The 25926-nt window shown below is 46.3% G+C and overlaps 1 protein-coding gene across 2 annotated transcripts in view; it reads left to right on the forward strand.

Annotated features, from left to right (window-relative positions):
- Window positions 1-1467: 1467 nt before the first annotated feature.
- GRN (granulin precursor) overlaps window positions 1468-25926 on the forward strand; it is a 34021-nt gene continuing 9562 nt past the window's right edge. The window contains exons 1-8 of one of the 2 annotated variants that reach the window (XM_056548138.1): window positions 1468-1701; window positions 13174-13315; window positions 15449-15565; window positions 22360-22438; window positions 22513-22622; window positions 22968-23106; window positions 25226-25329; window positions 25413-25542. In XM_056548138.1, coding sequence (XP_056404113.1) covers window positions 13175-13315; window positions 15449-15565; window positions 22360-22438; window positions 22513-22622; window positions 22968-23106; window positions 25226-25329; window positions 25413-25542 — 820 coding nt within the window. In that variant the 5' untranslated portion in view covers window positions 1468-1701; window position 13174. The remainder of the gene's footprint in view (window positions 1702-13173; window positions 13316-15448; window positions 15566-22359; window positions 22439-22512; window positions 22623-22967; window positions 23107-25225; window positions 25330-25412; window positions 25543-25926) is intronic. The other variant, XM_056548139.1, reaches the window with a different exon arrangement.

A 25926-nucleotide genomic window follows, 5' to 3' on the forward strand; every position in this document is an offset into this window, starting at 1 on the left:
ATTTCTTCTGGGTAAGGAAATACCCCAAATGTGTATGTAAAGTGCTGTGCGGGCGAACTACAATGCTCAGAAGAGAAGGAGCGCCATTGGGCTTTTGGAGAGAGAATTTGGCTGGAATTGAAGGTCAAGTGTGTTTACAAAGCCCCTCATGGTGCCAGAACAGTAGACTCCCCCCACATGTGACCCCATTTTGGAAACTACACCCCTTACGGAATGTAACAAGGGGTGGCAGTGAGCAATTACACCCCCACAGGTGTCTGACAGATTTTTGGAACAGTGGTCCAAAGATAAAACATTTTAATTTTCATTTGCATAACCCACGGTTCCAAAGGTTTGTCAAACGCCAGTAGGGTGTAAATGCTCACTGTACCCCTTACTAAATTTTGTGAAGGGTGCAGTTTCCAAAATGGGGTCCACTGTTCTGGCACCATGGGGGACGGGATATGAGGATTAGATATGGGGACAGGATATGAGAACGGGATATGAGCATTAGATATGAGGACGGGATATGAGCATTAGATATGAGAACGGGATATGAGCATTAGATATGAGGACGGGATATGAGGATTAGAAACGAGGATTAGATATGAGGACAGGATATGAGGATGGGATATGAGGTTGGGATATAAGGTCAGGATATGAGGACAGGATATGGGGACAGGATATGAGGTTGGAATATGAGGTCGAGATATGAGGTCGGGATATGGGGACGGGATATGAGGTTGGGATATGGGGACGGGATATGAGGTCGGGATATGGGGATAGGATATGAGGACGGGATATGGGGACAGAATATGAGGACGGGATATGAGGTCGGGATAGGATATGAGGACGGGATATGGGGACAAGATATGAGGTCGGGATATGGGGACAGAATATGAGGACGGGATATGAGGTCGGGATATGGGGTTGGAATATGAGGACGGGATATGAGGTCGGGATATGGGGTTGGAATATGAGGACGGGATATGAGGTCGGGATATGGGGATAGGATATGAGGACGGGATATGGGGACAGAATATGCGGACGGGATATGAGGTCGGGATATGGGGACGAGATATGAGGACGGGATATGGGGACGGGATATGAGGTTGGAATATGAGGAGGGGATTTGGGGTCAGGATTTAGGGACTGGATATGAAGACAAGTACTTCCTCCTTTGTCGCTTTACCTCCCCCACAAGGATAAGGTAAGAAAAACCGGGCAGCGCCGGGTACTCAGCTAGTGTATATATATATATATATATATATATGTGCATCAAAACACTTGAAAATTGCAAAATACAAGGATTATAAAAGAAAACAAAAGCCAATAATTTTATTTTGCGCTCCGCTCTTGAAAAAAAGGAAAGCTGAACTCTGGTTGCTACGGGCAACAAACTTTATTATAAATCCTGCGCGGTGACAGTACAATCTCCCGTCTATCTGGTCGGCAGTCTGAGGCTTCTTCCCACAAGCCGTCAAACTGATACAGTTCCCATCATGCCCTGCGAACCGCACACAGGCTGCAAACTACACAGATCCTTGTCCTCGACTAACTTCCCTACAATCATGTGCGCACGGTCACATGACTAAGGACTTCGGGAACTGAGAACGACGGGATGGGCAGCCAATAGGAGCGTGGAGTGGGCGGAGCTTGTTTGCCTTTAAGAGGTCAGTCGCTTGGTAGCGGGTTAGGCTGAGCCGCTGACGCAGAAGACAGGTGAGGCGGGGAGAGTTGTGGCTATTGTGTTGTAGTGTTACCGATTCGCCGGCCGTGTGTCCTTCACCGCAGTGTTTGTATAGGTGTCTTCTTACCGTCTGTACAGGTGCAGCAGAGCGGAGTTTGTCACTTGGCACAAACCCCAGGGCAGTCTCTGTTGTATAGAACACACTGTTATGGCTTCTAAGCGAGCATAAGGAAATAAGCCGAGTCCTCATTAGGAGAGGCTTATAAGAATATTTTATCCAAATACATAGGGGTCTCATTAGACTAATCTCTAGCTGCTACAACTCTAGGCATGCTGGGAATTGTAGTTTTGCAATAGCCAAACATTAACGATCAGAATGATCGATGACCACTAATGACTGGTCTCTGGATCACCATTGTTTTCCCCAACTGGGGTGCCTCCAGCTGTTGCAAAATTACAACTGCCAACATGCCAAAGGCTGTACGGGCATGCTGGAAGTTGTAGTTTTGCAACAGCTGGAGGCACCCTGGTTGGGAAAAAACACTGTCAGACAATGGGAAACAGTGCACTTTGGCTTTAATTACTCAGCTCTGCTACATAGATGTAAATGTCTTCTTGTTTTGCAGTTCCTTAGATTTACTTCCTTGTAGGTGACACCTGGTGGAAAGTCTTGGGTGGATTGTGACCTTTTAATAACTGAGATACAAAGTTACAGATTCAGTAGAATTGAGAATATATACACAAAGTGTGTGTGTATCTATCTATCTAATCTCTTGTGGTTTTGCACCAGCACTGATCTAACTCTATAGCTTAAAGGGGTACTCCGGGGGAAGTTAAGATAAATAAAAAATGCCCCAAAGCCACCACAATATCTGTTCTCTGTCCACTGTAGGTATTATGTGGTTTTTTGCAGCTCCATTTGGACCCTGTTGTGTCCTAAATATATATATTTTTTTCTCTTCTCCACCTTGTTTGCAGCACAGACTACAACTCCCAGAAGTCATTGCGGCTCTGTGTAATGGCTGCCAGACTACTGCTTTCACTATCTGTGTGCATGTTCACACTGTACAGGTCCTTTTTCATCCTTACTCCAGCAATAAATCATGTTATGCTTTGAATGGCAGCAATAAGTGATCTACATCAATCTTCACTCAGCTTCTCTCATGGCACAGAGGCGAGGGGAGTAGTGGCTGTGAAGCCAGGAATCACGTGGTTCTTGTCTTGGTGTAAACCCCTCACTGACCTAGCCCCCACCCTCCTGTCAAGACACAGTAGTTGGCTGGATGATTTGTTCCCCTCACTCCCTGCATGTAAACTGCTGTATATAGCTAATGCATATTAAGACAAATACATAGGTTGGTGAAAGGATGGGCTATGGGTTTAGTTCCCTGGAGTACCCCCTTCTAATGTATGAGAGGTCTGGTAATGCTAGGTGCCAACCCCTTTAGGAGTGACTACATAATGTTACACACCCAGCTTTCCCAACATAAGATCACTCTAACAATCACATGACTGCTTCCTCAACTGACTGTTGTTCATGTTGTTAACTTTGTATCTCTTGGCTGCTCACCAGTTACAATCCACTCCCAAGGCTTCCCACCATGCCTCGCCTACAAGGAAATACACTAAAAATCTGCAAAACCAGAGAAGGTGCTGCAGTTAGGAGATGCACCATAGGGATCAAAATACTATAGATAGATAGATAGATAGATAGATAGATAGATCTAGATTTTATGGGTTTTCATAACAGAACATTAAACAGATCTTTAAAATGGATGAATTTTAGTGTGAAAGGGGCCTAAGGGCTGTAGCCTCCGGTTTCATTGTGGTTGGGCCTGGCCTTCTGTGTGTTGCAGAACTCCCGTTGCAGTGCACAATGTTCTGCGCCGTCGGCTTGCTGTGAAGTTTGTGTATTCTTATCTGCTGTTGTCAACCTCTGTGTAACATGTGTTGTGGGTGTTTTTGTTTTTGTTTTTTTTTTATTTTTTTGAACATCATTCACTGGGCACCCTATGCCCCAGTACAACATAATGTAGAGGGTACAAAAAGATTGGGTTTTTTGGAGAGCGCCACTGTAAATCGACGGGAGTAGGAGTGAAACAGATCGAGCCAGCACTTACGCAGGACTAACTTTTATTGGTAAAAAGTCAGAGTAAAACAGGACAACGTGTTTCGGCGCACACTCGCACCTTCCTCAGGTCCACAAATGTAATTTTGTGTATTCCTGGCCGGGAGCACAGCTTGCTCGCAGGAGCTCCTGGCCAGGACTACACAATTATATATTTGGACCTGAGGAAGACACGAGTGTGCGCCGAAACGCGTTGTCCTGTGTTACTCATAGACTTCTTTTACCAATAAGTTAGTCCTGCGTAAGTACTGGCTCGATCTGTTTCACTTCTACTCCCGTTGATATACAGTAGCGCTCTCCAAAAACCCCGATCTTTTTGTACCCTCTACATCACTTTGTCGTCAGTCTCCCTCGGTAACACGGGAAAATGGGGGTGAGAGCAGCAGACTGTGACAAACTCATCGTTGCATACCCTCAACCACAAGAGGCCCCACCGACCTCTTCATACAGCCACTCAAGGTCAGTACGACACCTTGGGTGTTGGGTGGGTTTTTGCACCATTTTTCCCTCCATCCTCGAAATATTACTCTAGGGAGCGCCCCGTTTTTTTTCTTCTTCTCCTTTTTTCCTTCATACAGTACAATGTACCAACCCCTCTGATCTTGGCTCCGTCATGTGATCATAGATCCACCCTAAGCTGGCAGGGCCTGTCATGCCATATCTTGAATGGCAAATTTGCTGAGCTAGGCATGTCTCGGTAATTCACTGTTCTGCTGCAAGCTATCTTGGCATGCTGGAAGTTGTAGTTCCTCAAATGCCAGTGAGCAACAGACTGCAGATCTCCATGGGCTGAGAATGTGTTTACAATAGATATAATTATTTTCTTTTCTATCTTATCTTTACCAAGTTTTTACAGCACTGATCTGGTGACTGGGTGGGGGTTTTCCTGCAGGAGAGGACGGCTGCAGAATGACTCAGTTCCCAATTTTCTTTCACTTCCTCATTGAGGATTCACTGATGTCTCAGCACCCATGGGCGTAGCTTTCACTCAGTGGTCTCCAAACTGTGGACCTCCAGATGTTTCAAAACTACAACTCCCAGAATGCCTGGACAGCCTTCTGCTGGGAGTTGTAGTTTTGCAACATCTGGAAGTCTACTTTGCTTGTGGTGGTACCTGCTTTAGTTGTGCGCTTGGTAAAATATATAGGAGCTGTAAACCAGTAGGTGCTTGTGGGAAAACAGAACTATGGGGAAAAGACTAAATGTATCCAAGATGTCATAATATGAGAAGTTCCCCTTTCCTGCAGTTTAAGTATAAGAGGGTGATCTACTACGAAAACGTACAAAATAGTCAGCATAATAAAAGCCACAGTGGGAGCACCGATAGAACTCGGACCGGGCGTGGTGCAGAAGAGCCTCCTCTGACTTGGGAGCAGTCGCCGGTGTTCCTATAAATGTTTGAACGTTCCTCTGATCAGTCACATGTCTATTGAAGACTCTTAAAGGAGTATTCCAGTGTCACAAAACTGTATTTAAATAAAACAAATCACTCAAGAGATACATACATATATATATATATATATATATATATGTATATATGTATATACCTCCTAGGACATAGAGTAAAAAAGTGTTTACAGCATGCTGCCTTGTGCTGAACAATGCCACAGGCAGAGGAACAGAGGGAATGAATACAGCAGGTGCTGAAACGGACAGGTTTGTAGGTGAAGACTGTGGTGGAGATGAAGGGAAGCAATTGATTCAAGGAATTTAAGTACTGAGCAACTGCTGGAAGGACGGGGGCAGAGTACTCCTTAAGTCAAAGGATTGGGCATGTTATAGTCCTATCCTTTGACTTAAAGGGGTACTCTGCCCCTAAACATCTTGTCTGATGACTCCACTCAGTGCTGGATGACTGGCGACCAGTCACAATGCCCCCCCCCACCTCAGTCATGTCTATGGGAGGAGGTGTGACAGCTATATAGACATGAATGGAGGGTGTATGGCGTGATGAACATGGAAGCCCCAGGCTTGTGTTAAGAATGCTTCCGCACCAGCCCGTAGATTGTGGGGGGTCCCAGCACCCGAACCCTCATGATCAGACCTATTATCCCCTATCCCTTTGCATAGTGGATAAGATGTTTGAGGCTAGAGTACCCATTTAGAGTAGCTCCCACCATCCTATATTTTTTTCTGTCCTTGCCTATTGCATATCTATCCCTAACCACCTTTTTTTTTTTTTTTTTTTTTTTTTTTTTTTTTATATAACTATCTTAGAAATAACTTTCCCCAGCAGGTGTGACATCACTGATGCCTGCTGGGGGGCCAACTTTTACCCTTAGTTCACCTCTACAGGGTGCCGCCAGCTGTTTCACCACTACAACTCCCAGCTTGCCCTGACATCTATTGGCTGTCAGGGCATGCTGGGAGTTGTAGTGGTTAAACTAGAGGCACCCTGTGGTGAAAACAATCTTGTAATGGAACAGTCACAGCATTTTTATTTCAATTTTGTCCCACAATGATTTATTTATTTATTTTTTTTTCCATTTCACCATATTTTTGGGCAAAATGACTGACTTCATTACAAAGTAGAATTGGTGGCGCAAAAAATAAGCCATCATATGGATTTTTAGGTGCAAAATTGAAAGTTATGATTTGTTAAAGGCAAGGAGCAAAAAACGTAAAAACCCCTGGTCCTTAAGGGGTTAAGATATATGGCCAGCTTTACACCCAATGTAATTGTAAGTCTATTTACTATCACATGTAGGTGGCTTCCGGATTGAAATATCCCAGCGATTAGTTTACTACAATGAGGACATTGTAACCTGTTTCAACCCAATGAGATATGGCTGCTGAACAGAACAGCTTTTTCCACATAATGTGCAGTGTTATATCAGGGTGGGGCATACCACCGCCATATATGTGCCTAAATCTTGTTGACTGTTTCCCCACATGATTACTGTAAACACCAGAAAAACCTCAAGAACAGGGAGTACCCATAAGCCCCTATTCACCCAACAGGGGCAGGTGTCGTTTTGCATGGCAATATATACCACCATAGCGTACATCTGGGCTTTTGCATTCATTGCATATGTCGGACTACGGTTTTGTGTGTTGCCGGTGATAAAAAGCCACTTTTGGTAGGCGAATTCTTACTTGCCGGGCACCACATAGCAGAAACTCCTCTGCCATCTGTGTACTGGGCCCTTATGCTGCCACCCCAATCCCATGGGTGGATAAGACCCTCACTCTTGTGATTGGTTGTCCCAGCGACCAGACACCCACTTATATCCTATCCAGAGTGGGCAATAAGTCTAAATCTTTGGACACCACCATTAAAGCGTGCATGTAAAGCTAACTGAAAATGATTATAGTGCAGCACTGTGCACAACAATCACTTTTCAAATTTTTTTTTTCCCCCCAGCTTTATGGAGTAGCAGTGGCCCACTCAGGAACCATGCATTAGGAGACAGAGCAACCTGATTTGTCTCAAGTACCCATAGCAAAACCTGGCATTACAGAATCTCATCATATTATGTGGCACATAGTGCTGGCAATAAGTACTATGGAGACGGGGCAGGATGTATAGGGCATGGTTACAAATGGCTGGAAATATAAATTATAGTGGCTTTATACAGGCTGAACTGAAAATGAAAGGAATGTCGAACGATTATGCACAGTTAGAGATGAGCCAACTTACAGTAAATTCGATTCGTCACAAACTTCTCAGCTCGGCGGTTGATGTCTTTTCCTGCATAAATTAGTTCAGCTTTCCATTGCTCCAGTGGGCTGGAAAAGGTGGATACATTCCTAGGAAAGAGTCTCCTAGGACTGTATCCACCTTTTCCAGCCCACGGGAGCACCTGAAAGCTGAACTAATTTATGCAGGAAAACCATCAACTGCCGAGCCGAGAAGTTCGTGACTAATCGAATTTACCTCAAGTTCACTCATCTCTATGCACAGTGCTGCACAATTGGTGTTCATTTTTATTAAATTATTATAAAAAATTTTTTTTTATATTTTAATGGAACAGCAACTAACCACAGGGGCATCTTAAATATGGAGCAAACAAAGTGCTGGGTCAGCGACTCCTAGACAGGGTGCCTCCAGCTGTTGCAAAACTACAACTCCCAGCATGCCCAGACAGCCTTTGGCTGTCTGGGCATGCTGGGAGTTGTAGTTTTGCAACAGCTGGAGGCACCCTGTCTAGGAATCGCTGACCTAGTACATAGTTGCAGGGGCTCCACCTGAGTCACGCTTGTCCTTGGCACCCAGTGCTTAGCCGCAGATCTGCTGTATTCATCTGCGTTGTTCACTACGTCTTCTCCTACTATATTCTGGTTATTTTGGGGATTTCCAGATTCTTGTCCTAGTCGATCACATGATGGATGTAGGAAGTAGGTCTCATTTATCAAAACTGTATGGTTGCTATGAGCAACAGCGCAGCTTATTTCTCCAGAACAATGTATTAATGTTTATGCTCGGCTCTGGTTGCTATTGGCAACAAGGCTGAATAGGAAAGAGGCCTGATAGGTTTCGTGTGTGTGAACATGGTCAGTAGAGATGAGCGAACTTACAGTAAATTCAATTCGTCACTAACTTCTCGGCTCGGCAGTTGATGACTTATCCTGCGTAAATTAGTTCAGCCTTCAGGTGCTCCGGTGGGCTGGAAAAGGTGGATACAGTCCTAGGAGACTCTTTCCTAGGACTGTATCCACCTTTTCCAGCCACCGGAGCACCTGAAGGCTGAACTAATTTACGCAGGATAAGTCATCAACTGCCGAGCTGAGAAGTTCATGACGAATTGAATTTACTGTAAGTTCACTCATCTCTAATGGCCAGCATAATGCTGACTGACATGACTTAACATTAGTGTGAATGGGTCTCCGAGACAATTCCGCCGCTGAAATTGTTCCGCGCAAAGAAAGAACATTCTTTGTGCGGATTCCGCGAAGCGCTGCATAGCCATCAATGGTGACGTCTCAGTGCCCCGCGGCCCTAGCGCCAAAGTATCTTCGGCGGCTGCCAAGTGGAGTCTCCGCTCGCGGAATTCAGCCGCGAGAATTCCGTAGTGTGAACGGGGCCTAAAGCATATTCACAGGCTGTGGTATAACAAATAAAAAATACATTAATATATTAAACTAGCTTTTACCTGCGGTTTCGCTCATGTTAAATTTGGGGTAACATAGACTTTTTACGATCCTATAGTAATGAGGTCGCTCTGGGTAAAGTCTGCGGGCATCCAAACAACCCAAAACATTATATCTGCTGTTTCATGGAATCGAAGATCGACATCCTTTGAGGACTTTTACCGAGTCTGCGCGCAGGGGAACCCGCCTTCTCGCGCTGCTTATATACTGCCAACAGTCCTCATATCCCGTCCCAGGTATTATTGAAATATCTCCAGCCGTACGGAAGTTATGTGGGAACATACATTTCCAATTGATTTGCATGGGACGTTAAACAACAAAAAAACAACCCTCACAAATGGGGGTAGTTAAGGGTTAAAGACCGAGTTTTATCGAAATATCTCCAGCGGTTTGGAAGTTATTCAGTAACATATATTTCCCATAGACTTGTATGGGACTTTGAAAAAATAAATAAACCAACCCCTTTTTCACCCCCTTAAGGGTGGAATTTCGAAAAATCCTTTATTCCTTATCTACGTCTTAAACACCTGTGCAAAAATTCAGCTTTCTAGGTCCAAGGGTTTAGGCTGAGCAGGGAGTCGGGTCTTTTATATAGAAGATTACTGCAGGGGTTGTGCAATGCACTGACGAGGAAGCAGATTACATAATGCACTTGTCACTTACTACATTACTGCACAACCCATAAAATCATTAAGATGCTTACATATACCATAGCATTGTACAACATATAGGGGGGGGGGGGGAGATACTGGCATAGTGTTGCAGCATTTTAATACATAACCCACCCCCAAGGGGTCCTTTCTGTTCTTGTAGTAGTAGTTTATGGGAAAGCTGTTTGACCATTACTGACTGCCATTACCGCTCCCAATGAGGGCGTCATCCAGCTCCAAGAACGGAGGCTCCTGTGATGCAGCAGATCTGACTAGTGGTGATCACTGACTGCAGAGCTGTAGGAGCAGACAGTGATTTCCCAGGCACAGATGACTAAAGGCTGTATAGAATTAAGGTGGCAGAGGTTAATGTATTTTTTCCCTATGGATTTTTTTTGTAGTTTCCAAAATGGGGTCACATATGGATATTTTGAGTTTGTCAGAACCGCTGTAACAATCAGCCACCCCTGTGCAAATCACCTCAAATGTACATGGTGCACTCTCCCTTCTGGGCCTTGTTGTGCGCCCCCAGAGCACTTTGCGCCCACATATAGGGTATCTCCGTACTCAGGAGAAATTGCATTACAAATTTTGAGGGCTTTTTTCCCTTTTATCTGTTGTGAAAATGAAAAGTATGCGGCAACACCAGCATGTCAGTGTATTAATTTTTAATTTTTTTTTATTTTTATACACTAACATGCTGGTGTAGACCCCAACTTCACCTTTTCATAGGGGTTAAAGAAAAAGCCCACCCAAAATTTGTAGTGCAATTTCTCCAGAGTACGGAGATGCCCCATGTGTCCCAAAACTGTTGCCCTGAAATACGACAGGGCTCCAAAGTGAGAGAGCGCCATGTGCATTTGAGGCCTAAATTAGGGATTTACATAGGGGTATTCTATGCCAGTGATTCCCAAACAGGGTGCCTCCAGCTGTTGCAAAACTCCCAGCATGCCTGGACAGTCAATGGCTGTCTGGCAATACTGGGAGTTGTTTTGCAACAGCTGGAGACTCCGTTTTGGAAACAGTAGCGTGCCAAATGTGTTTCATTTTTATTGCGGAGGGGAGGGGGGCTGTGTAGGGGTATGTGTATATGTAGTGTTTTTTACTTTTTATTTCAGGTTAGTGTAGTGTTTTTAGGGTACAGTCACACAGGCAGAGGTTTACAGCAAGTTTGCAGCTTTGAGTTTGAGCAAAATTTGCGCCATCTCAAACTTGCAGCACTCACTGTAAACCTCCGACATGTGAGTGTACCCTGTATATTCACAATGGGGGGGGGGGGGGGGGGCAAACATCCAGCTGTTGCAAAACTACAACTCAGAGCATGCCCTTTGGCTGTCCATGCATGCTGAGAGTTGTAGTTTTGCAACAGCTGGAGGCACACTGGCTGCGAAACACTGAGTTGGATAACAAACTGGTGTTTCACAACCAGTGTGCCTTCATCTGTTGCAAAAATTATAAATCTCAGCATGCAGTTACAGCAGAAGGGCATGCTGGGACTTGTAGTTATGCAACAGCTAGAGGCATACTGCTACAACTCCCAGCATGCCATTTGGCTGCCCCTGCATGCTGGGGGTTGTAGTTATCTAACAGCTGAATGCACACTGGTTGCAAAACTCTTGAAAGTTTATAACTTAACTTAGTGTTTCAAAACCAGTGTGCCTCCAGCTGTTGCAAAACTACAACTCCCAGCATGCATGGTCTGTCAGTGCATGCTGGAAGTTAGTTTTGCAACAGCTGGAGGCACTGAGGTAGGAAACGGACAATGTTTCCCAACTAGTGTGCCTCCAGTTGTTGCAAAACTACATCTCCCAGCATGCCCAGACTGCCCAGGCATGCTGGAAGTTGTAGTTCGGCAATACCTGAAGGATCAGATGTTGCCGAACTACAACTTCCAGCATGCTTGGGCAGTCTGGTATGCTGGTGGTGTAGTTTTGCAACATCTGGAGGTGCACAGATTGGAGACCATTATACAGTGGTCTCCAAACTGGACCTTCAGATGTTGCAAAACTACAACTCCCAGCATGCACAGAAAGCCAAAGGCTGTCTGGGCATGCTGGGAGTTGCAGTTTTTAAACTCCCAGAGGCAGCGGTGAGATCGCTTTACGGCGACCTCACTGCTGCCAATGAAGATGCTGCACTGCTGCTGGAAACTCGCCGCTGGGACACACCACCTCCGGGACCGCCTGGAGGACGCCGCTCGCCCCGGGACCGCTCGGGACACCGCATGGCCGGGTAAGTGACGCCGGGGGATGGGTAAGGGACACTTGGCAGAACGGTGTGTGTCCCGATCCCCGTGATCGGGACTCGCACACTGCACTGCTATCAGCCAGTCAGATTTGACTAGCTGATAGCAGTGATTGCTGGGGGGGGGGAAATGAAACCCCCAGTGGTCGCATTGTAAGATGGCTGGCTATCAGTGATGGCCACCATCGTACCGGGCGCTGCGGGATGCCGCGAGTAGCGGCAAAAATGTTCATGACTTACCTGTACATCATGAGTGGCAAGGTGTTCCCGACCATGACATATAGGTATGTCATAGGTCGGGAAGAGGTTAAAGGGGTACTCCGGTGAAAACCTTTTTCCTTTTAAATCAACTGGTGGCAGAAAGTTAAACATATTTGTAAATTACTTCTATTAAAAAATCTTAATCCTTCCAGTACTTATTAGCTGCAGAATGCTACAGAGGAAATTCCTTTCTTTTTGGAACACTGACATCACAAGCACAGTGCTCTCTGCTGACATCTCTGTCCATTTTAGCAACCATGCATAGCAGATGTATGCTAAGGGCAGCATGGTGGCTCAGTGGTTAGCACTGCTGCCTTGCAGTGCTGGGGAATTGGGTTCAAATCCCACTAAGGACAACAATAAATAAAGCGTTATTATAAAGTCAGCAGAGAGAACTGTGCTTGTGATGTCATCAGAGCATTCCAAAAAGAAAATAATTTCCTCTGTAGTATTCAGCAGCTAATAAGTACAGGAAGGATTAAGATTTTTTAATAGAAGTAATCTACAAATATGTTTAACTTTCTGCCACCAGTTGATTTAAAAGAGAAGGTTTTCACCGGAGTACCCCTTTAAGCTGTACTATACTGGTGAAGGCAAAACTCTGTGTAATAGTGTGAAAATCACAGCAGGGCTAAGATATTAATAGAGGCAGAAATCTGATAGCGGTGACAATGGTTTATCACAGGAAGGGGAAATTGCCGCAGTAAGTAAAGCGGAAGTAGATAAAGCAGAGGCTGTGTGAAGGGCAGAGGACTGATCTGATCTCATTCTGTAACCATGAGCATTAATCATAGGACGATCCCTCTACATCAGTGGTCTTCAAACTGTGGACATCCAGATGTTGCAAAACAACTCCCAGCATGTTGTGTGTCCAGGCATGCTGGGAGTTGTGGCTTTCCAATAGCTCCATTACTAATGCTCTTTTGCATTATCCAGAAGAACATTAGTAATAGATCTTGTTGAAAACCTGGCACAAGGAGTCTTGCTCTCTGGCACTGGGGTGGCGTGGTTGGCGACATGTATACCTGCCATCAGCACTTCATCTGAATAGTTTCTTAAATAGGCACTATTGGTATTTGTCCATTCCAGAAAATGTCTTTTTAATGGTGCTATTCTTCTTTGTTCTGCAGAATGGTTCCCTCTTGGCCTCTCCTGCTGTTGGCCGCCTCGGCTTTCGCAGTACATTGCCCTGATGGGACAACATGCCATGAGAACGCTGTGTGCTGTGAGCTGTCTGATGGAAAAGGCTATGGGTGCTGCCCAAAGGATGAGGTAAGGGAGAAAAAATATATTTTTTTTTAGGCTAAAAATTTCCCAATGAGCTATTCCAATAATCTTCTAGCTACCTTGATTGTACAAATTGGACTGTTCTCCAGCAGGAAGATGTAACGGGGCCTGATCATTGCATGGGCACCTATCCTTAGATTTGGGTGGTCCCTCTGTGTGGCAGAAGCATTGTGAACTGCAGATCGCTGATGTATCCCCTGCTTCTCTAAAGGGGAGGCACATGGTTAGGAAGAATATGGTGTGTGTATAATTTCTTCTTACAACTAGGGTGCATGTAATGCTATTTGCTTTATGAAAGGAGAGACACTTCTCCCGTGTGATCACCTTTCACCAGCAGACGACATCATTGTATACAGACCAAATGTACATGACAAGGAATGAATCATTGAGCAGGCAGAAGTTGTTTAACGTTGTAACTAGAGATGAGCGAACTTACAGTAAATTCGATTCGTCACGAACTTCTCGGCTTGGCAGTTGATTACTTTTTCCTGCATAAATTAGTTCAGCTTTCCGGTGCTCCGGTGGGCTGGAAAAGGTGGATACAGTCCTAGGAGACTTTTTCCTAGAACTGTATCCACCTTTTCCAGCCCACCGGAGCACCTGAAGGCTGAACTAATTTACGCAGGAAAAGTAATCAACTGCTGAGCCGAGAAGTTCGTGACGAATCGAATTTACTGTAAGTTCGCTCATCTCTAGTTGTAACCCACATGCCTTGCTATGAAAAAAACATGGGCTTCCCAGTAGAGGACTGCAATGGGATTGGGATACCTCAGGGCCCAGTATAATGTGGTTTTAGATTCACAATGTAATTCCCACGAGTGGAACTGTGTGCGACAGCATCAGTGTGAATGAGTCTTCAGCAAACCCAGTCACGCTGAGAAATTTCAGCGGCGGACAATTCCGCTGCTGAAATTGTTCAGCGCAGAGAAAGAACATGTTCTTTGCGCTGAAGTCCAAGCACTGCATAACCATCAATGGTGACGGCCCAGTGCCCCACGCTCCTACCACCCAAGTATTTCTGGTGGCAGCCAGATGTAACCTCTGCTCATGGAATTCTGCAGTGTGATCATACCCTAAAGCAGCGGTCTTCAAACTGTGGCCCTACAGCTGTTGCAAAACTACAACTCCCAGCATGCCCGGACAGCCAACGGCTGTCCGGGCATGCTGGGAATTGTAGTTTTGCAACATCTGGAGGGCCACAGTTTGAAGACCACAGCCCTAAAGCATCACAGAAACAGGCCACTGAGGCTTGAAGCCTGGGGGTGGGGGACATTAGAGAGGTGGCTGATGAAATGGCCCAGAGGGCTGTCTCTCTCTAAAAGGTGACGGAATGTTTGCGGGAGCTGGTGGGATTGGGCGCACATGTTGCAGGAGTGGAACACATGTTGCGGGAGCAAGGAGTCAAAAATCCAGCGGGTGCAGGTTCAAGAAAACTGTCCCGCATAGTTCATAACATCCATTGGCCCTATACTTGGCACATTCTATCTAAGGCTGGGTTCACACCACGTTTTTCAAATCTGGTTACCGTATACGGTTTTCCGCTAAAAAACTTATGGCAAAAACCGTATGCAACATATACAACAGTATGACAAATTAAAATGTGTACGTTTTTTTTTCCCCGTACGGTTCTATCCGTTTGTATCAGTTTTTGCCAACGGTTTTGCTATTTTGTTGGAATTAGTTTTCCAGCAATTTAATAGTTACTATTCTATTGAAATTCCAATCTGCGCATGTGTCAACTCCAAAAACGAGAAACCGTGTGCAACCGTATTGTGAAATTCTGTGTACGGTTCTCATGGACAACAATTTTAAAAGAACCGCATACGGTTCGCATACAGTTTTCCAACCGGGGGCAAAAACGTGGTCGACAGCGTTTTTGCCTACGGTTGAAAAATCGGCAAAACCGATGCAACCATACACAACATTTGGAATACGGTATACAATGCATACGGTTTCGGATACGGTCATATACGTTTTTTGCGGAAAACCGTATACGGTTACCGTATTTGAAAAACGTGGTGTGAACCCAGCCTAACTGAACTACATAGTAATGTTATGGGTAAATAATTGCCATTGACAAAAATGATGTAATAAACCAGATGTTCTCATTATATCCAGGTCTTGTTGCAGTCCCTCCCAATGATCACTGGTGTCTCGTGCTCTGACAAGGGTTGTCCTGAGGAATATTCCTGTATTGACACACCTCAGGGGTCTGCCTGCTGTCCTTTTGCTCAGGTATGAGATCCAAAAAATTCCCTGACAATGCTCTGCAGCTATAATGTACATATTATCAGTCTACTTGCAGCATAGAAATACATGTGAACAGCTCATACATAAGAATTATATATCTTCATGAACAGATCTGGATTTTCTATTACAAAAGGTCTTTAATTTTAATCAAATGAAGTTTTTGTATCCAACATTGCCCATTTAATCTTCTAAACATTTAAACAGAGGCCATGCAATAATCCACAAGTGTCAGAATAAAAAAAAAAAAAACACCCCACTGGCATGTACCATTCAATATTTGCATGGAAACGGTATAAGGAGATTGAGTTATATAAAGTAAAACTTGGTTTCACATGGTCATAATTATGGGTGGGGCCCTGTCGTGTAGATGGGGTTGCCACCTGGACAGTATTCTACCGACACAGCCAGTATTTTGACGACCCTGCCGGTATTTTTATATAAAAAAAATATTTCTCTATCTGCTCCATTTGGGGGACACAGACCATGGGTGTATGCTGCTGTCACTAGGAGGCTCGACACGATAGCAACAAGAGAAGTCAGCTCTTCCCAGCAGGGTATACCCGCCCACAGGCACCTGGAGTAATAAGATTTAGCTTAGTGTCTTAAGGAGGGGGACATGGTCTGGAGTTCTCTCCGGGCCAGGTCTTTTATTTTCCTAGTTAGGGATGTTAGTGTTTTTTTTTTTTTTTTTTCCTTTTTTCTTTCATGGTTTCAGGTGGGGATTCGGGAACTTCAGCTCAGTCTCCCCATTGCGATTGAGGGGGCACAGACACTTTGTATATGTGCTGTTAATGCGCTCTCGCCAAGTCAGCGCCTGGGGTTGTACCTCATGGGTCCGGGTCCCCCTATTTCCCTGCTCGCCTCGCTCGCACATGGTAGCTCGGCGTGATGCAGGTGACAGAAAGCTGACTGAAGACTTCATAGGAAGACTTCATGAGGTAAGTTCTTCTGACTGAGGAGTATATTCCCTTTCTCCTAGGTACAGCCTTGCAACCTGTGGAGACCCTCACTTTTTGCCCACTTTTTCTCGGGCTGGCCTGGACAGGGGTTTTCTTAATATTTATTGCTGGGGTGGGCAGGAGCATTTTTGGACTGGGGCACAGCTTTATTCACTACTTTTCACTTTCCTGAACGATGTGTGTTGAAGTGGCTGACAGCTGCAGCGTTTTTACTATGCAGGCGCATGAAGTACCGGCTTGCTTTCGGCTGCCGGCGGCGTCTCGCTCGCTTCCCTGCAAGCGCATATGCGAATGACATGTGCACTCGGGGAGAGGAGCAGGCGTAGGCACCATTACTGACCTGGTCAGAAGCTGAGGGCGCTATAGCTCTGCCCCCTCTGTTGGGGCTTCTAATAGGCACGAATTGGCCTCCAATCAGCGCTGTGCACATGTTGAGAGGCAGGGGCCAATCAGCAGTGCTCCTGGCCCGCCCCTCTTTTGCTATTGGCCAGCATTTCTCCACTAGAACAGAGTTCTACTCACAGCAGCTGCCCTGGGCTGCACAGACAGCTGGAGCATTGGTTCATCATTTTGTCTGTAAAAGCTGTAATTCAAAAATGCCTGGTTCTTTTGAACCCATTTGCTCCCTCTAAACAGTTAACTGGAGTGTTAGCCACTCATTAAATCTGTAAAAGCTGTATCTCAAAAATGTTGTCTGGTTCTGCTGAACCACTTTTTCTGCCTGCTCCCCCAGACCCCCCTGCTATTCTACCCCGGTTGTCTACCAGACCTGGTGGGTTCGGCCGCCCCTCCAGCCTGGGTTCCCTCCCCCAGTCTATATCCGACTTGGCTCAGGTCTCCCGTTATGTGGTGACTGCATTGGAGAGGCCCTCTGGAGGGTCCCACTCTCCTCCTATACTGATGCGCTCGCAGTGTCATGGGGGTGTTTTCCATTTGACTCATCCTCAGTCTTCTGGCAGGCACGGGCACTCCCCTCACAGGCATCACTCCGTTACTCTGCCCTGTAGCAAGCATCGCTCCCCTAGAGGACGCTCTCATGGTCGCCGCTCTGGCTCTCCAGACCTGCGTACCTGGTCAGTCCCCCCTCTTCCAGGGCCACCTCACAAGTTCCCATTCACCTGGAGAACTTGTGGATGCAGTTTCCGATTCGGCCTCTGATTCAGAGGACCACACAGATATGTCGGACATGGTGCACTCATTTGTCTTGGCCACGAGACACCTTCTTCTAGAAACTTCGGACGTGGCTCCAGAAGTTTCCTTTAATCGTGCCCAACCTCCAGGGCTGCCTCACCTCGTTCCCATTCTCCCAAAGAAGTTGTGGATGAGGTTTCTGATTCACCCTCTGACTCAGAGGACCACACAGATATGCCTGATGTGGTGTACTCATTGGTTTCGGCCATAAGAGACACCTTCCAGCTAAGGACCCAGGAACTTCGGAAGTGGTCCAGAAGTTTCCTCTCATTGTGCCTGACCTCCTCCAGGGCTGCCTCACCGCATTCCCATTCACCTGGAGAACTTGCGGATGAGGTTTCTGATTCGGCCTCCGACTTGCAGGAACACACGGATGCCTGATGTGTTGTACTCATTGGTCTTGGCCATAAGATACACTTTCCATCTAAAGGACCCATGAACTTTGGACGTGGCTCCAGAAGTCTCCTTTTCTTCGTGCCCGACCGGCACCGACCGGTATTTTACGCCCTGCTGGTATCCGCATGGAGGCACTCTGACAAGAAGTTTCAGGAAACATAGAAGGTTCAAGCGCAGTATCTCCGCCAAGAACCTCATTGCTCGTTGGACCTCCTTTCCAACTGTGGATCTGCCGGTCTCCCACCTCTCTAAGGCGCCTACCGGGCCTTTGGCTGATGCGGCTGCCTTCAATATCCAGCCGACATGAAGGTGGAGACTTTGGCAAACTTTTCCTTGAGACATCAGGTTCTTCCTGCTTTTGCTTGGGCCTGGGGGTCAAGGGCCCTTTCAGTATGGTCTCCCAACGTCGCCAGGGTAGTCTTCAAGATCGCTCTGGAGGATTTATTTAATCTAGCTCCCGATGTTCCGCAGCTGGAGATTTTCTGTTCCATGTGCAGCCTTTGCCACAAGCTACCTGGTAGCCACCGTCCCTCCATGTGGCTTAAAGCCTGGAATGTGGACGCCGCCTTCAGGAAGTGAGGCATCAGGCAGAAGAGTCCTTTATTACCTCTGGATATGGCTCACAGAATCACTTTCCATCGTAAGTCCTCCTTCGGGTTCTGTGGACCTTTGGTGCCACCACAGGGTACCAACAAAGGGTCCAGCCGGGCACCTTCACGCGAAGAGGGCTTCCTCCTTCCAGACCTGTCCCTCCCGGAGGTCAGCTATCCGTTCAGGCTGTTTTGCGGCCCCATCAGGCACCCATAGGCCTTCCTCGATCTGATGGGTCACCCCCATCCGCCGACCTTTCTCGAGTGGTTGGTCGCCTCTTACTCTTCTGGGATGCCTGGACTACGCACATTCATTGTCCCGGTTCCTTCAGGGGAAAGCTTTTGAGGTTCATTCCAACCTTTGTGGTCCCCAAGAAAGGTGTTTCTGTCTGCCCAATCTTGGCTCTCGAGTATCTCAGCCGGCATCTCTCCGTTCGGTGCTGGCATCCCTGGTTCATGGGGAATTTTTGTTCCTCAGTGGACATCAAGGATGCCTGCCTCCACATCTCATTGTTCCGGTCATCAGCGGTACCTCCGCTTTGCAGTTCCGGACGGTCATTTTCTATTGTGGCTCTCCATTTTGGTCTGGCCACTTCTCCACAGACCTTTAACAAAGTCCCGGCGCCTGTGATAGCCCCTTTTACGGTCAAGTTTCCGTGATTCCTTACTTGGATGACCTTCTGATCAGAGTTCCAGCCAGGGCCCAGATCCTGGAGAGTCTTGGTCTCAACCTCCAGACCTTGTCTCTCTTCAGTTGGATGGTCATTCAGGACAAGTCCAACCACTTTCCTGGGGCTCCAGTTCGACGCGGCCTCTGCCCGCTTTCAATTCTGCTGACCAATCGGCTGACTCTTATCAAGAGTCCGATGACTTCGGTACCCTGCTCCAGTTTCCATTCGCTTTTGCATGGATGTCCTGGGTCGGTTAGCGGTGGCCGTTAAGGCTGTGCCATTTGCCCAGTTTAATCACTGACCTTCAATTGGTGATTCTCTTCCGGTGGGACTGGTCTCCATTGTCACTCGACAGTCTTGTCGGTCCCTTCTATGGTGGCTTAGTTCCCCCCTGCTTTTTCAGGGGCACCCCTACCTGCCGGTCTGGGGAGGTGTTTTCAAGGACCGGCCGGTCTGGGGCCTTGGTCCCTCGAGAAGCCCTTTTCCCCTTCAACATGTTGGTGCCTAGGGCAATCCTTTCTTTGATTGCTTCTTGGGAAATTCTCTTCTGGGCGGAACTCAGGTTTCTGGCCATCTCAGTGCTTTTCATTCCGGGTGTTTCTGGGATGTGGTCTCAGCTGGTCCTCAGCAGTCCAAGGCGAGTGGTCCCTACATCCGGAGGTGTTTGCAGTGATTTGCAACCTTTGGGGCGCTCCTGGCGTGGACCTCTGCACGTCCCGCCACAACCAAACGTTCCTTTCTTGGTCGGGCTTTGCCCTACCTTATCTGTTTCCTCCCCTTCCTCTCTTTTCGGGGTCCTGAGGACTCGCAGCAGAGGGCATTCCCGCCATTCTCGAGGCCCAGACTGGCCCCGGCAGGCATGGTAAGTCATCGTGGTCAGGCTCCTGTACTACTTGCCTCTGCACCTTCCCTATAGTCCAGACCTCCTACATTGGGTCTCCTGTGCCACCCCTATTTACCGTCTCTGCTTTTGACAGCGTGGCCGTTGATACAGCGGTTCTGAGGACCCACGATTTCTCTTCCCAAGTGGTTCACACATGCTGAGGGCTCGCATGCCTTCCTCTGCAAAGATTTACCACCATACCTGGCGGTCTTATTTCTGTTGGTGTGAAACTCATGCCTTTTTTCTCCGGTCGTGGTTGGCTTTCAGCTCCCTTAGGGGGTCAAAGGTTCGGCCATTTCCATTCTTTTTCAATGTTCTTTGGCGTTCAATTATAATGTCCGAACCTAGTTCAGGGAGTGGCACAAGCTGCCCCTCATCAGTCCCCTTCTTTCCCTTGGGACTTACACTTGGTCTTCGGTGCTCTGCAAGACTCTCCTTTTGACCCTCTCGGGGACATTTCTCTTCGCCTCCTTCCCCGGAAGGTGGCGTTCCTCATTGCTCTTACCTCTGTTAGGAGGGCTTCAGAGCTGGTAGCTCTCTTCTGTTCTCCCTTCCTGGTGGTATACCAGGACAAGTTGTTTTCCGTCCTTCTCCTTGAGATGAAAGTCAAAAACTACCACAGGTAAGAACATCGTCCTCTTGTCCGGCCCCTTCTCATCCCTGGAAGCGTTTGTTCCACAACCAGGTCGTGGTGAGGGCTGTTCGGACTTTTCTCAGTCACTCTCTTTCCTTTCAGCAGTGTGACAATTCCCCCCCCCCCCCGTGGCTTCGGCTTTGCAGTTCTGTAAGGCGTCCGCATGGTCGTCTTTGTCCACTTTCTCAAGGTGCTACCAGATTCATGCCTTCGCATCAGATGCTACTCTGGGCTGTAAGATGTTGCAGACGGCGGTGGTCCAACCGTCCACCTGTCTGATTCCTTACCCACCCAGGGGACGGCTTTGGTACGTCCCATGGTCTGTCCCCCATTGGAGCCGATAGAGAAGATTTTTTTTATTTTTTATGCTTACCGTAAAATCTCTCGAAGATCCATTGAGGAACACAGCTCCCACCCTTTTTTTTTCTTTTTTTCCTGGTGTTCCTATTTCAGTTATCTGTCTGAAGGTGTGTTCAGTTACCTTTTCTTCTGATTGCTCGGACAGTTTGTGGTCTCCTCCTTTTTGCTCTGCGACTAAAACTGATTACCTCAGGTGCCTGTGGGCTGGTATACCCTGCTGGGAGGAGCCGACTTCTCTTGTTGCCATAGTGTCAGGCCTCCTAGTGACAGCAGCATACACCCATGGTGTGTGTCCCCAATGGATCCTTCTAGAAAGAAATTTTACAGTAAGCATAAAAAATGTCCTTATTTTTTGATCAGACTCCCAGAATGTTGCAACATATACTATACCAGTGTTTCCCAACCAGGGGTGCCTCCAGCTGTTGCAAAACTACAACACCCAGCATGCCCGGACAGCCATTGGGAAATACTGACCTACACTATATAGTCCAACATGCTGGGAGTTGTAGTTTTCATTTGGGGCAGCTGCTGAGCCACAGGCTGTATCGGGGCATGCTGGGAGTTGTACTTGGTAACTAACAAAATATTATTTAAAAAAAAATTAAAAATCCCATCAAAACAAAATGTTTAAAAACTACAGATCGGGGTGCAAAAAATAGCCCTCATACAGGCAGATATAAGGAGAAATAAAAGTTTTATAGGGGTCAGAATAGGACAAAATTTCCCCCGCATGTGTATTCTGTGATGTCCCTCATATATAATTGGGCATATTAGCATGGCCAGTGTGGCAGAAAGGTGGCAACCCTACCTGTGGAGAGAAGCTAGCTTTTATATTTTTTTCTAGCTAGAACATGTATGTGCCTGGTTACTGAAGTGTCTCCCAGAACATGAAGGGAAGGGTTAAAATATTCAGTTAATGGTCCACAAATGATGTCAGGCATGGCATGATGCTCAGTGATATAGAGCACCAAAGATTAAACTCGAGCACAGCCCTTTAAGTCACTATAGCACAGTATGTATGCAAAGTTTTTGATTCTGACTGAATATACACGCCATACTATCATAATGAAAGTTATCAATTCTTTGCATGACCAGGGAACATCTTGCCAAGATGGACATCACTGCTGTCCCTCAGGCAGCCATTGTTCTGAAGATGGTCACCAGTGTGTCCCAGGTAGGTGATCTCTGTAAAGCTTATTTCTGCACAGCTTCTCTGCACTAGCTCATCATTCTCTGCTTGTCCTTCAGCTTCAAATGTTTCAGCTGTAATCTGTCCCGATGGAAGATCAGAGTGTCCGACTGATGCAACCTGCTGCCTGACGTCTGACCAAGGCTGGGGGTGCTGCCCTATACCACAGGTGACTGGGGGCTTTTAGTTATCATCCTGACTGTTCATGAGTTCTATAGACTGGACTTAAATCCCTAACATAAGTATATAGATGTAGGCCAGAGTTGAGATTTATTGTAGTGTAGTCCAGCAGACAAAGCGATCTTGTAAACCTTAGTGTCCATATCATTTTATGGCAAGTTTTGATTGGTCAGGAAGGGGGGGGGGGGGGGGGGGTGGGGTGGAGAGAATTTGTGTTAATGCCCCATTATGAGAGGGGGCTTATCCCCCCAATGTTAGGCCCCATTAGGGTGTCATGCAGTTAAGTGTGGCTTTGCTTCTGACATAAGATTTCCTTTTAATGTTCTGCTTGCAGGCTGTATGCTGTAATGATCACATGCACTGCTGCCCACATGCCTCCACGTGTGACTTACAGCATGGCAGATGTGTCTCTGAGAATGGAGACGTTCCTCTGTTAAAGAAGGTGCCAGCCAGGGTAAAGCTGACTAGTGCTGGTAAGTACTAGGATTCAGTCGGTCTTGCTAGCAATAGCAGATAAGGCCAATGCTACATATTAAGTAGGCATTTATAGAAGATTATTTCCTGCCAGGGTAACAAAATGCCTTATATTCACCTGTTTGAGCCTTGCTGCCTTCAGTACTTTCCCTCCAGTTTTCCATCACAACCCCCACCTCTGTTTACTCTTCTGCAGCCAATCGCCGTCCTTGGTGGTCTTGTGCCAACTATCGCCAAGGCCCATGGTTGCCTACAGGGTGCCCTGGGGACATCATCAGAAAGTGCTGAGTGCATTATGCAGGGAGGTAATCAGAGGCAACAAAGGCCAGGGTGGTGGTGCCGAACACTAAGGATAAAATAGATGACTATTGTGTAGTTTCCTAATAACTTGCTGAAATGTCAAGCACCAAACGTGGTGCTCATTTTTGGTGTAAAAACAAACGCCTAAAATAGTCTATGAGAATTTGGCACATCATATTGGAGTATTTCATCCGACTTATCACCACAGTGAACTACTCAATACTCTATTGAAACACCAATATGGCATAATGTGGCCTCTATATCAGAGGGGTAATTGCTATGACACAATGCAACAATGGCAGTCCAGTATAACAAACAATGGTGACAAAAAGCAGCCATAGCCATTTGAAGGTTAAAGGAAACCTGTCATCAGTTTCACCTGCACTAACCGTTCTGTACAGACGGAGTGCGGTTGACAATGACTATTCTTGCTTGATCCAGTCCCATGCCCTGGTTCTTCTGCCTTTTTGTTTCAGGACCAACTTGAAGCATGGTTCTCGGAGGGGAAAAAAGCACTGCCGTGGTGCTACAGTCACAGATCAGACTTGAATATTTAGTATCATCAAATTTTATTGACACATCACACAAAAATAAATGGTGCACATCTGGCAAGACTCATTTCAGGAGCTAGTACTTTCAATGGCAGTGAAAGCTTATCTGACTTATAGGTACAAGTTACAGGTTTAAATAGGGAGGGGGTGGGGACATGACATGACCTGACATGACTTGGATAAACATACACAAATTAAACTAATACATAAAGTAATCACAGTAGATCCTATATTAGCAATGTACATAAAATGGTAAACTAATGAAAATATAGTAAAATAATATTGGTAAGACTAGCTGAAACAAGAGGCTAGTGTAGTAACGAAATGGAGGCTTGGAAAAACAAAAGTGGAATCCACTGAACAAGCACTCCATGTTTCATTCATAAAGGATTGGTCCAATCAGAAAAGGGGAAGTGGAAGCATCTGTTGCTAGACAAGCTCTGATCCGTGACAGTAGCACCACCGTAGTGCTTTTTACCTCTGGCTATGGCTGCTTTTTGGCACAATTTTCTTTATAAATGACTGTCACAAAACACACCCATCTGAAGAGGCTGTAGCTCCTCACACATTATGCGATAGTTGTTTCAATAAGGTATTAAAACACCATACATCCAAATGACGCCTGGTCAGTGGCTTGCACCATATAGCCAACAAATTCTGACAGGGGTGCAGCCCAGCCACATGACTGACTAGAACAAAAAGTGCTCCATAGCATAAAACCACCTATGGGTAATCCACAAAGTGTACGAGGAACTCTTACCATAGGTGGTTGTGTGAGCTCACACACTAATGTTCAGCGTGAGTGAGTAAAATCTGGTCTGCAGCCTTCCCAACCAAATGGACAATGGTAGATGTGACTTCATAGGATGGATCAAGGTTCAACGGCGCTGACCAGGAAAGAAATGTCAGGTAAGATCAGGAAGGTTTAATGAAGAAAACCGCACAATCAGTGAAACATGTTGCATTTTATTCGTTAATCCTTCCTGAGCCTGATGTCTTTCCTGGTCAGCGCTGTTGAACCCTGCTCCATCCCATGAAGTCTCAATCTAACACATAACTGAAGCCTTGTGAAAGCACTAAGTGCCGACCAGAGATCAGGCCTTGTTTATAGATGGGCCGGCTAATTTACTCTTAGCTTCTGATCACTGTTCTTTTGACACCCATGTTGCACCTCCTATCTTTACCTAAACAAAAGCAAGACCTTCTCCAAACCCTGCAGGCTGAGTTCATGTAATGTGATTTAATGCATTCATCTTTGACTTGACAGAAACTGTCCAGGAAGTCGCTTGTTCTGATGGATCCTCCTGTCCTGATGGCACAACCTGCTGCCAGACAGTGGACAAACGCTATGGATGCTGCCCTTTCTTGTCTGTAAGTATTTTTGGAGCAACTGCTTAGATAAGTGGTCAGTAATACATACTTTACTTTTAACCATGTGTCAATGACTATTGCAGGCGGTATGCTGTAATGACTTCATCCACTGCTGTCCTTCTGGGACAACCTGTGATGTCCCTCGTAAGAAGTGTGTGAACGCCAACTTTGAGATTCCAATGTACAGCAAGATCCCAGCTTTACATGAAGAAGGTAAAGAACTTTTATATTGCTTTTAAGGTTTATTATTGCTTGTATTGCAGCATGACATTCATGGACAAAGTTGAGAACTTACAGTAAATTGGTTCAGCTTCCAAGGGCTCTGGTTGCTTGGAAAAGTCTGGGATGAGTCTTCGGTCTCTTGGGTCTGTTTCCACAATTTCCAGGCAACTGGAGCCCTTGGAAAGCTGAACTAATTCATGCAGACTAAAGTAATCAACAGCCGAGCTGTGAGGTTCACCATGAGACTATTTACTGTAAGTTCGCTCAACTCTAATGGACAGTGTCAATAGTTGCTTTACTTCTGCAGTGTTTAAACTTCCTGCTCCCCTATTAAAGGGATGTCCTCCCTCCCCCCTTTTTTTTCAGCCATTAAAC

Source organism: Hyla sarda, chromosome 12 (assembly GCF_029499605.1).
Source record: "Hyla sarda isolate aHylSar1 chromosome 12, aHylSar1.hap1, whole genome shotgun sequence".
NCBI lineage: Eukaryota > Metazoa > Chordata > Amphibia > Anura > Hylidae > Hyla > Hyla sarda.